General features: G+C 47.2%; 1 protein-coding gene and 1 non-coding gene across 2 annotated transcripts; one reads left to right on the top strand and one right to left on the bottom strand.

Moving 5' to 3' along the window:
• Positions 1-604: 604 nt before the first annotated feature.
• On the top strand, positions 605-711 carry LOC120663080. The gene has a single exon (XR_005670305.1). It is a non-coding gene; the product is annotated as a small nucleolar RNA R71 (small nucleolar RNA).
• A 3,446-nt stretch (positions 712-4,157) lies between these two features.
• LOC120660785 (dimethylnonatriene synthase-like) lies at positions 4,158-6,745 on the bottom strand. The gene is made up of 2 exons (XM_039939422.1): positions 5,779-6,745; positions 4,158-4,973 (listed from the first exon to the last, which is right to left on the bottom strand). Exons 1-2 carry the CDS (start codon positions 6,706-6,708, stop codon positions 4,326-4,328), a joined length of 1,578 nt encoding a protein of 525 aa, XP_039795356.1. The 5' UTR covers positions 6,709-6,745; the 3' UTR covers positions 4,158-4,325.
• Positions 6,746-12,495: the final 5,750 nt, after the last annotated feature.

Raw genomic sequence — 12,495 nt, forward strand, 5'->3', positions numbered from 1 at the left:
AATAACAGAATTGAATCCCTCTAGTTGTGCAGCCATAGAGTCTAGGATTTTGTCATTAGCAAGAAATTTTCTACTAATGTTATCATTTATTTTCTTTTGGCCGTACACTAGGTCTTTTAATGTGGGCTGAAAACTATTATTGAAATTCGTACCTTGTTGTTGACCGAAGGGGAGGTTGGGCTTGGAGTTCCAACCCTGCTGAGGACGAAATCCTGAGTTGGGATTGTTGTTGCTCCCAACGAAGTTTGCATCCTCTTGAGTTAAGGGGCATGAGGTGCCCGAGTGCCCAGTCTCGTCACATGTTTCATATGTCATATGAGACTCCGAAACTTGATTAACCTCCTTGTGCGTAGATTCTAGCTTCTTTATCAGAAGTTCCAACTTGGCAGCTAACATGTCGACCGAGTCGATTTGATGCACGCCCCTGGGATGGGCTGGCTGCCTTTCTCCTTTCCAACTTTCGTTGGAAGCTATCTTGTCAATCAGTGCTTTTGCTCCCGCAATATCGAGAGAAAGGAAGGAACCACCCGCTGTTGCGTCAACGTGGTCTTGGGCTTGCTGATTCAGGCCATGGAAGAAGTTCTGAATGATCAGCCACTCTTCTATGCCATGGTGTGGGCATGCTTGTATGTACTCCTTGAGACGCTCCCAAACTTCCGGGATGGTCTCATCCGGAAATTGCTGAATCCCGGTAATCCTGTTCCGGAGGGCATTGGTCTTGACCACTGGAAAGTACTTAGCTAGGAATGCATTTGAACAAATTTCCCATGTCGTGAAAGCTTCCTTGTTAGAGTAGAACCATGTCTTGGCCTTCCCGAGCAGTGAGAACAGGAACAGGCGAAGACGGACGTCATCCAGAGTAGTTCCTCTGGGGTTGATGGTGTTACTCACCTCCAGGAAGTTCTGGAGATGGGTATTGGCATCCTCGGATGCCTTTTCGCAGAACAGACTTGCTTGGACCATGTTTACGAGTCCAGTCTTCAGCTTAAAGCTGTCATTGTCGGCTTGGTTGACACTCAGTCCAGTAGGAATGTGGCTGCTGGACGGGGCAGAAAACTGATAGAGAGTCTTCTGAGCCATGGATGAGGATGCTGAAGTGGAAGGTGAACTAATAGGCCAAGTGAGCTTTTTCTGAGGTGGGACGACGCGGCGTCTCATGATTCTCCCAATTCTTTCTGGATTTGGGTGGAAGTTACTTGGTAGGTCGAAGCCGGTCATGCACTGCTCTGCATCGATCAAAAGATAGAGAGAGCAATGGTAAGCCCTCTAGGGTTAGCGGCGACAAACTAGTATAGTTTATCAAACTATCTACGATATCTTTAGCCAATTGCTTCCCCGGCAAGCGCCAGAAGTGCTTGTTGGCGTTTCATATGCCCGATTAGAATAGATATTCTGCAAGCGCACAGAATCACCGCTGTAGCACTTCACCTTGGAGTATTCCAGGGTATCATATTTTTCCTCAGGGAAGCACTATGGTAAAGAGCATTGTAAATCGATTGACAACCGTACTAGCTTTATCGACTGGCTGACTAGACGGGGGTAAGCCAGATAGGTAGTGAGATAAATGGCCAGGCAATGACCGAGTGACACACAGAGATTATAAACCTTAGAGAGGTAGAGCTGGGAGGACAACAAGCGAGATAAGACACCTGATACACTTCTGAACTATCGAGCTAGCCTCTCTAGATCAGACTAAACACCTAACTAGTTCTCGGGAAAGCAGAGCTTACTTCGGCGGCTAGAAGATGAGTGATGGATGGTGCCACCTTTTATAGCCCTCCCAAGATACTAACCTACTCTAGAAAGTACAAGTGGAAGAGAAGAGCTCCAATGGTGTGTGTTGAAGTGATGGGTGGTGCCTTCTTTTATAGCCCTCCCAAGGTCGTTTCTGTCGGTTACTGTAGGTAGCGTCGGTTGGAAGCAGGTAATCTTGTTGCGCTTAACTTCCAAGCCAAACCTCAGCCTGAGAGGCCTCCATGTGGGGCCGGCCGGCCTCCCCTAGGCCGGCCCACCTGGGGTTGCCGCCACGTGGCCGTCGCCTTTCGGAAAACGGCTCTGATATCTTTTTGGAGTCGGTTGACAGTTGGGTTTGCCCGGTTGCTGCAGTTGCTAGGCCGGCCGGCCTAGGGGAGGCCGGCCGGCCTCCCTCTGGCCCATCCCGGCCTCTGACTTTGCCGAGGCTTTGCTCTGCTCTTATGCATTTTCTAGGGAAGTGGGTTCTTGAAATACTTTTGACCTTGGGCTGCCTTGTGAACCTTTTGATGGATGTTGAAGCCTTTCGGTGTATCCAATTGAACCAAGACCCAACCCTTGACTCCGAGCCCCATGAATGTGTCACATTGCCACTGGTTCGAAGCCGAGACCATGTTCTTGGAGGTGCCAGGCCGGCCGGCCTAGGAGAGGCCGGTGGGCTTGGGGTTTTGCCCTTTTTTGTCCATTTTTGGTACACCTGTTCCTGGAATCAAAACTCATCCAAAACTCGTGGAACTCATTAGCATTAAACAAAATATGAATGGAATATAATGTAAATCTCATGTTATTTCCGAGAAGTTGACGGCTTAGAATGTGAATTTATGGCCGTCAACAGTGAGTTTCCTTTAAAACCTTCCAACGTTGGAAGCCCAAGTCATCGAACCGTGGAGGGGGTCCTAATGAATCCATCCCTTCCCCAAAGAGTTAACTCACTAGGCGGTGAAGCCTAACTGATCAAGTGAGCCGGTAAACACAAATTGCCAATGTAATTGGCTTCCTTTGTGAGAGGTGTGAGTCCCGGCTCTGAGACCAATTGAAAGACCGGATCAGGTACTCTAGCCTAAGAGGGGGAGGGGGTGAATTAGGCAACTTAAAACTTAGACCTGTAGCTCCAACTAAATTTCATAATATGAAACTAAAACATGGTATCTATATGTGTAACTAAGGTTGTTCTAGTGTGAAACCCCTATCCCAAAAGAATTTAGCAACCTATAGCCTTTCCTATCAAGAAACTACTCTATGAAAGTAAAGGCAAACAATGATTGCTAGTATGAAATGCGGAAGCTTAAAGAGCGGGATAGAGGAAGCAAACTCTTTGACACGGGTGTTTATCCCGTGGTTCGGTTAGCCACAAAGGCACACCTACATCCACGTTGTTGAAGCACTCACTAAGAGTATCGCTTCTCGGTAACCAAGTCTCTTCCGCGGACTTAACCAAGGTCACCTTGATCCCGGGTTCCACTAAGGTGCTTCTCCACAAAGGATGGGGGTCTCCACGTCCACCGCACAAGGTTGTCGTCGCCGCTCCACACCAATTCGGAGGGTCGATGACGTGCCGGCGAGCTACCAGGCTCCAAGGGGCCGGCGCACCAAGATATCTTCTTGGTTCACCAAAGAACCACAGTACAAAGGCTCAAGGCCTTGCTTTCTCACTCACTAAGAGCTAACCTAGCACTAACACTCTCAAGAATGTGCTAAGGGCTAAAGATATGATCACTAAGCTCTTGGATGGCTTGGAGATGTTCTTGGGTGTGGGTGTGATGTTCCTGAACTCCAGCAATTTTCAAATGACTGGGGGATGGCATATATATAGGCCTCCAAGTGAAGAGAGCCGTTGAGAGCCGTTGGGGCTTTCCTGCGTAAAGCACCAGATAGACCGGTGGTAGGGCACCGGTGCATCCGGTCACTCACGGCTCTGCGCTATCTGTTGGCCTTCTGACAGCTGATGTGGCTGTCACCGGTTAGACTGGTGCCTAGTCATCGGTTCAACCGGCGCTGCTTTTCTTCCTTGCAACTGTCACGGCATTGCACTGATGCCTTGCTCCGGTGACCACCGGTTTAACCGGTGCTGAAGAACTTCTTCTCGGCTGCTTGACTTGCTCTCTGGTACGTAGCATGGTGCTTGCACCAGTGCATCAATTTGGGACCACCGGTGCAACCGGTGCCACTTGACTTGCTGGCACCATCACTGCATACTGCTCCGGTGCTAGGGCATCGGTGCATCCGACCCCTACCGGATAGACCGGTGCTGGGTCACCGGTTCAACCGGTGCAACTGCTTCTTGCAGAACTCGTCCAATTCAGCGTTTCTTTGAGTTCTTTCTTTGTATTTTGCTTTGCTTTGCCTTTTTGCTTCATCCCTGGGATATATAATTGTTCACTTGACAAACTCATTAGTCTCATTGATTGCGTTGTTACTCAATCACCAAAATCACAAAATAATAGTCTAATGGGGCCATTTTCCTTACAAACTAAATTTATAGAAACATACATTAACATCCACAACATCAGATAAATACGTACTCCCCCACTTCAGATACGTGCCAACCGATAAAAAGCGTACGTACAAGCAGCTCAAGCCCCCGCGTACAACAATGCCGGCAGCTTGGGCTCGACGATGGCCTCGAGTGGGACCTTGCGTGGAAGTACGAGCTGGTAGGTCTCCTCCATGGACAGGTCCTCCTTGTCCATCCCATCCGGGAGCCTCCACGCGAAGCCGTGCAGCAGGTTGGCGAGGCTCAACGCGATCACCCTGAGGCCGAGGCTGAATGCTGGGCACATCCGCCGACCGGACCCAAACGGCAGCATCTTGAACTTGAAGTCCGTCTCCCCCGCGGCGATCTTGCTCCCGGCAAACCGCTCCGGCCTGAACTCCTCGGCCGCGTCCCACAGGGCAGGGTCACGGGCGATGGCCCAAGCGTTGACGAGCACGGTTGTGCCGGCGGGGATGTCGTAGCCGCCGGCCGACGCGTCCTCGCGGGCCAGGCGCGGCGTCAGCATCGGCGCCGCCGGGTGCACGCGCAGGGTCTCCTTGATGATCCAGTCGATGTACGGGAGGTTGGGGAGGTCGTTCTCCCTGACCAGGCGGTCGTCACGGTCGTCGCCGACAACACGGTCCAGCTCCATGGTTGCCTTGGCTAAGAGATCGGGGTTCCTGAGGAGCTCCGAGACAGCCCACTCGATGGTCATCCAGGACGTGTCCGTGCCTCCGATGAGCAGGTCCTGAGCCCCAAAAGAGATGCAAGAATGAGCGCTAATATGCATGAACAGGTCTTTTCACCACTAGATGTGAAAAGAGTCGACAGTTCTGATGACATCTGTACAAGTCCTCAAACTAGTTATTTAGTTCACAAAAAATTTCATACAGTGCTCATCATATTGAATCTTGGGACATACGCATGGAGCATTAAATACAGATAAAAATAACTAATTACACAATTTAACCATAAACGGACGAGACGAATCTTTTAAGTTTAATTAGTCTACAATTAGATATTAATTACCGAATAATAACGGAAGTGCTACGGTACCAAAAATCCAAAAACTTTCGCAAACTAAGAGCATCTCCAGCAGTTTGGCAAATCGAGTTGCCATCTTTGATTTTTGGCAAAAACGTTAAAAATACTCCTCCAACAGTTTGGCAAAAGACTTGGCAATTTTTGGCAACTTGGGAAAAACCAGCCTCCAGCGCGTAAATATACGTGCGCGGCGCGCGATTGGCATCGTGGTTTCTAGTCAGGTGGGAGGGTGAAAAAAGAAATAAATAACAGAGAAGAGTTCCTGATTTAAGTTTTCAAGAGGTGGAAGGGCATAAATATAATTTTGTTTCTCTCTCAGGGTTCCTGATGTAAGTTAGATCTGGATTTGGCAAGTGAATTATGCCAAACTGTTGGAGATAAGTTTTTTTTTACTTAGCATATTTTTTTAGAAGTTGACAAAACGCAAAATATGCCAAGTAAAATATAGCAAACTCTTGGAAATGCTCTAAACAAGATCTAAATGGGAATAAGGAGATTAGCAGGATCACCTGTACGAGAGCCTTAACATTGTCCCTACTCATGGGCACCTCAAGGTTAGGGTCATCGGCCCGCTGCAGTAGCACGTCCACCATATCCCGCGCCACGAACCTGTCACCCTCAAGCTGCCGCCGCTCGTTGTGCACGTCGAGGACGTGCTCCAGAAACCGATCGAACCGTCTACTCATCTTCTTCATCCTCCGAACGAATCCCTGCAGATCCAGCCGCTCCAGCCACGGCACATAATCTCCAATATTGAACGCGCTATTGAGCGCGAAGAACTCATCAACAAGCTCCCTGAACTCGGCGGGCGTCGCCGCCGGCGGGGCGCCCCCCTCCGCGCCGTCGTCCGTCTCCACGTACTTGTTGCTCAGAACCATGCGCGAGATCCCGCCGAGCGCCGCCATCTGCAGGTGGTCCCTGAGCCGCACGGCGCGCCCGCCGGATGCCGCGCCGCGCACGCCTCGCAGCAGCGCGCGCACCTCCTGGTCGCGGATGTACTCGAGCGACCCGACCCGCTTGGCGCTGAAGAGCTCGGCGGCGCAGATCTTGCGAGCCTGGCGCAGGTACGCGCCGTAGGGGGCCCACAGGATGTCGGAGTAGTCGTAAGTGGTGTGCTTGCCGACGGCGAACCTCGGGCGGTCGCAGAACGCCGCGTCGTGGGTCTTGAGGAAGAACCTGGCCATCTCCGCGGACGAGCCGACGACGACGGGCATGGACCCGAACCAGAGCTGCATGAGCGGGCCGTAGCGCCTGGAGAGCTCGCTGGTGGAGCGGTGCGGCAGCTCGCCCAGCAGGTTGAGGTTGCCGATGATCGGCCATGGCTTGGGGCCCGGTGGGAGGTTGTAGGCCCGGCGGCGGCCGCGGGAAGGGATGGCTTTGAGGAAGAGGGCGGTGGCAAGCACGACGGCGAAGAGCGCAGCCCATGGTGATAGTTCCATTGAGGATGTGTGTTCGCTTGCTTACAGCGGGACGCCAACGAAAGGGTTTCCACTCATTTGTACTCTCAGATAAATTTGGTTGGCGCGCAACGGCTGAACACGTGTACGGCAGGCATGACTGTAATTTGGTTTCTTACTCGCCCTTCGTTGTTCTACACGCATGGTGTGGCGACTGGCCGGCGAGAGATCGCCATCTTCACAATCTGATAAACGGATCCCTGTTGGTAGAATAGCAGCGGCTTTGTATGTTAGCATCTTCCTATGTATGGTGGAATGGGATTGCTTGTACTTTTCTTCTGAGTAACGACATCCTAGCCCTGTGTATAATTGCAGGCTTTGTATGTTTTAGCCATCCGTCATAATCCTACCTTCCTAGTTGTATGGTGGGAAGGGATTGTAATTTGTGTAACCGGCTTTTCTTCTAAGTAACGACATGCTATCCCTGTCTGTAGAATAGCAGCAGCTTTGTATACTGGCTAGACAGCTTGTTATAATTTTTGAGATTTACTTCTTTTAAGGTGACTTATGGGAATGCATAATTTTTTTAGTGTTCTTCCTTTTTCGAAAACTATTTTTCTTTCATTTTGAGTAAATGTGCTACCAGTTCTTTACCTTGGCTCATAGTCCCATCTAGGTTCCCAAATTTACAAAATACAGATTCAGATTCTCAAACTTGATAATCGTATCACTTGAAGTTCAAATCATCATTTTAAGTTAAGACGAAAGTGTTTCCATATGACGTGTTGCACTATTCCTTAGGCCCATATACCACCTTCCTTGGTGTCCTCCCTCTCACAAGCTCATGACGACGTCAGGATTTCCATTTTCTCCTAGGACACGAGACGAAACATTATTTCCTTTTTCACTTTAAGAAAATTAGTGGAGAGAACGTGCCACATGTACATATTTAATTTTCCTTCCATCAAGTAATGATATCATTTATTTTCCTTCAAAAATAATACACGTCTTTCTTTTCCTTCTATAAACAATGATATCAATTATTATCCTTTTAAAACAAGTAATGATGCAAATTATGGGCATATGCAAAATAAAGTAAAGTGTGTGCCAAAGAAAAGTAATACGTGGGTACAAGAGGTGGGTATAGAAAATTGCTAGTGTAAAAAATATTAGCTTTTCGGTAGAAATATTTTTCTTGATAAAAAATAGGTCTCCACCTCCTTTCGTCAAACTTTTTGGCCTGATAAGTGAGACCTCTGTGAGAGATACGGTGAGTCTAATCTTGGTGAGAAAGAATTTCAATTATTTTAACTTTCATAGTATTATTATAGACTAGCACGGGAGCCAAAACACTATTTCCTTTTTCTTTTAAGAAAATAGCTTCGATCTTTCTTTTCCACTTACGGTTCCCTACCTGCTACAAGCATAAGTCACTATAGCACACGCCTGCCTTCCCTATTTTCTCAAAAGGTTTCCTAAGACATTTTCTAGAATGTGTTTTATAAGAAATTCGCTGTAAAACTTATTCAAAGTAGTTTTCAGAAAACTTACTTGTAGAAGTTACTCTCAAGATGTTTTATAATAGACTTGTTGAGAAGATCTTGGAAAACTTGCTCATGTTGAGAAGATCTTGGAAAACTTGCTCATATGGGTAGATTTGCGTACGTGCAGTGGCGGACCTAGAAATTTTGCAGAGCCCAAGCCAATATATATAAGAAGTTTGTATGAACATATGTATATATTTCTAAAGCAAGTAAGATTTGTGCCAAAAGTTGTACAAGGGATTGGGGAGCTAATAGTCTGCAATACACAACGTGCTTTGTGCCTTTGTCCTTAAGTCTCCTACCCTATTTTTTGTTGCCCGTCTTGTTGACACCAGATTTTGACACGTGTCAAGGTGGAGTGTTGGAAAGGAGAGAAGGTTGCTGTTGGAGGGGAGCGTTGGATTTGCAGGCTGATGATTCGCCGTTTGGAGTTCCTGTTGACCGGTGGGAGATTAAGTTGACTAGATTTTGTTGGGCCCCGGTTTGGCAGGCGATATTTTGTTTAGAGTAGTTTTTATTTTGTGTCAAGATTGTGTTTTGCCGTGATCGACTAGGACTCGGTTAACATGGAGTATAAATATGTGCCCCTGGTCATTGTAGAAGATTGATACACATCCAACAAACAAACCTTTACTTTACCTTGCAATTTACTTTTCTGTCGGCGACTTCACTATTTTCTTTTCTGCGAGTTCTTTCAAGCTAATCAAGGATGCCTCACATTCGAGCGACTTGGTTTGTTGGTAAGTGTTCGTTTACCGAGTAAATCTGAGCTTTAGCTTCTGGGCGTATCGCTGTTGCTTCATTCAGATTTATTCAAAAGTTATCAAATTTATCTGAGCTTTGATCTCTGGCACATCGTTGTTTTCTCATTTAGATCTATTCACAATTTATCTGGCTCATAATTTGTTTAATCGTCTGTTAGTTCTCTCGCTGTCACGTTAAAAAAACTCGCAGAGCCGATTAGATTTGTTGTGAGCTTAGCTTTGCTCAGATCCATACATTTGTGGGTCTGTGCATCGTCTCCTGGCATGTGTTGGTTAGATCTAGCCGTCTGTTGCCACCGATATCGGCAGTTTCTTGCCGATTTCCTTTAGATCGCCGTTAATACACGTTTATCCCGTTCGATATGTTGTCGTTTTCTATATCGGGAGCACCTTTGCCGATACGTTGCATGGGAGTTATTCGAAAATCTAGCCGATACGCTCTTGAATTTGACTGTTTATTGATTCCTTGTCAATTTACAGGTCAAATTGACCGGCACGCCTTGGTTCGAATAGAGTGCAGTATGAGCTTGGCGAACGGTGCGCTCGGGCTTGGTGTGTGATCTTTTCGCGTCAACACATCTTTTGGCACGCCTGATGGGACCAGAAGAATCAACATGTCAAAGTCTGAAGTCAACGAGGACAACTACGTCCCGGTGGACAAGGACAAGCTGAAAGATGATCAGAAGGCATAGCTCGCTAAGGCCACAAAGGCCTATGAACAAGAATGCCTCAAGTCTTTCAGTGCGACCAAGACTGGAGAGGTGATCAAAAAGTTCGATTTGCCTGCTCTCCAACCCTTGACTGAGGCACAGCGTGAGAACAGGATACTAGATATGGTGCATCAGGTAGTCGGACAAGCTTTTGTTAACCATTCTAACGTCATGACCAACTCTCTTCGTAATGCTGTGGTCAAGACACTACATGAATGGGGATTACAAGGATACATGGGACCACCTTACCAGCAAGCTAGTCAGATGGTTTTCGCCCCTACCGGATCGGCTACTGCAGTGCCTCCAATTGTTCCCCAGAGTCAAACAGAAGGGAGCATTGGAGTTTCATAGCCGATCAGCTCAACAGTGCCACCTCAGTTCAGCCCGGTGTTTACAAACTCTACACTAATGACCACATCTGTGCAAGGGGGCTTCATGGCAGGGTATCCTGTAGGATGGGACCCTGCCACTGGTCTTGGTATGCCTCCAGAATTCTTTATTCCATCTACAGTGGGGCAAGCAAGCTCGTCGGCTTCACAGACGACGTATCAGCAAGTAAGCGCGGCGGCTCCACAGCCGACTCAACAGCAAGATAGCGTATCGGCTTCACAGCCGATGCTGCCAAATGCATCAGCACCTCAGCCATCAGGTAACGTGTCAGCTTTCAGGCCGACGCCTCATCAGCAAAGTTTGGCGACACTGATACAACCAATGACTCCTACGAAGATCCTCGTGTCAAGGTTACCTCACCGCAATGGAGTCAACTGGGTGTTCCATGATCCGACAGCTTGTTCTATCCGCCATGTGAATGTGCCGTACCTATATCTTGTGGCACAACAGCAAGTTAACCAGGGGTCACCGCAAGCGAACACTAGCAATAAGATGGTTCTGTATTAGCAACCATCCAATCAGATCACTCAACATGCTACGCAGATAGCATCGGATGTTTAGCCGATGGCTCCGTCCACTCCACAACCCGCATCGGCTGCTTTGCCGATGACTCCACCACCATCACATCCAACACCAGTAGTTGGTCAATAGGTTGACCAGACATCCAAGATTGCTGAGGTGATCAGAGATCAGTTTGGATTAAGGCCAAAGCAACACACGCTCATGAAAGCATTTAGGCCCCTAGTGGGTTTTGGAGTATTGATTGACAACACGATTAAAGGACTAACTTGTTTGCATGAAATTATGAGCAGGAACTTAATTGAGAAATTGGTACTAAATGAGATGGCTCATGTGTTACAAGCAAAGTGTGTTTTATCCCATTGGCATTGTATATACGTGACAAGCAAAAGAAGAAAAGAAAAGATAGAGCAAGGTATTCATGATGAATATGAAGACTCTAATATTTGCTAAGGCTTGTTAAACCTATGATGGGATTCAAAGGGACAAGCATAACAAGAGAAAGGAAAAGATAGAGCAAAGTATTCATGGTTGATATGATGACTCTAATATTTGCTACGGCTTGTTCGAATTATGATGGGATTCATAGCGACAAGTAAAGGTTTTGTGAATGAGACATGATATGCTTGTGCATAGTCTCAAGTTTGGAAGAACTTGTCATAAATTGTGATTAACAAAAGAAGCAAGCAAGGCAAAAGTAAATGAGACATGAGTTATGCATATATGATGTCTCAAATTGGAAAGCTTGCATATGTGATTGATTCGAGACTTTAAATTGATAAAAAAAGATTTCATGAATGACATAAATCAACATGAGTTCAAGATGGATGGCTAGGATAAAGGTGGAGGACCGAGAGATGTGTTTCAAGAGGCCACGCAAGCGAAGGCTTGAGGGGAGCTAAGAAACCGATATGGGTCAAAGGCCGGAGATCCTAGAGTCATGGAGAGCTCTATGTTGAAGAGTGTCATTATTCAAGTGAAGAAGGTGACTTGTGAATCAATATTGAATTTCATTCCTATGCAATTGAAGATTCAAAGTCACTAGCTCAAAGCGGGTATGTTTAAAGAATGAAGATGTTGATGCCCTCACGGTATTGATCGAAGAAAGGTCGGCATGATCATAATGCGAAGCTCAAGTGAGAATTGTGATAATTGTATATTTTATTTGTGCACTTGAGTATAAGTATGCCGTACTATCAAGAGGGATGCAACATCAGAGGGGTTTGACAATACCAAAAGTGCTCATAGCAGTACCTAGAGAATTTAGCCTGAGAGAGAGAGAGAGAGAGAGAGAGAGAGCTAAAATTGCAAAAGCTAGAGTGGGACCGATCTGGGCAGAGAAAGCCTCTAACGCCTTTAATTCAAACCGACCGGTCTGAGGGACCGGTCTAACACTGATAGGGGTAACGACTAGTTTTATGAGAGGGGGTATTTATACCTCATGACTTCACTCATTCGGGGATGCTAATGCCATTCCATTCAGAACACTTGTGAAAGCCTTATGAGCACTTGGAGAGTCCTCCCCAACATCTCTTTGTGAGAGTTGCTTGATTCAAGTTGAATCCTTGAGTTGGGTTGAGTGAATCCAATCCTAGATAGCCATTTGAGTAAGAGAGAAACATCCCGAGCTTTGAGCACTTGTGGTTGCGTTGGCCAACTCGATTGAAGCATTTGTTACTCTTGGAACATTGACTCCTAGACGGCTAGGCGTCGCCGGCTAGCTCCCAAGATTGTGGTGAGCAGCGACAAGTTTGTTGCAGTAGCGATTGTGTGCCACGAGGGCGCATGGTCTTATAGTGGAGTGAGGAGATAGCTTGACCTTGGGGTCACCATAAGCTTCCTCAACGGAGACTAGGATTCACACGTGGGTGCACGGAGTGAATCCAAACTTCGGTAAAACAA

The sequence above is a fragment of the Panicum virgatum genome, chromosome 2N (assembly GCF_016808335.1).
Source record: "Panicum virgatum strain AP13 chromosome 2N, P.virgatum_v5, whole genome shotgun sequence".
Taxonomy (NCBI): domain Eukaryota; kingdom Viridiplantae; phylum Streptophyta; class Magnoliopsida; order Poales; family Poaceae; genus Panicum; species Panicum virgatum.

Excerpts from the sequence above, each read along its gene's own strand:
- LOC120660785 (XM_039939422.1), bottom strand. The coding sequence starts at position 6,708 with ATGGAACTATCACCATGGGCTGCGCTCTTCGCCGTCGTGCTTGCCACC. Across the intron at positions 4,974-5,778 it reads ATGTTAAGGCTCTCGTACAG|GACCTGCTCATCGGAGGCAC; the intron begins GTGATCCTGCTA and ends TTTGGGGCTCAG.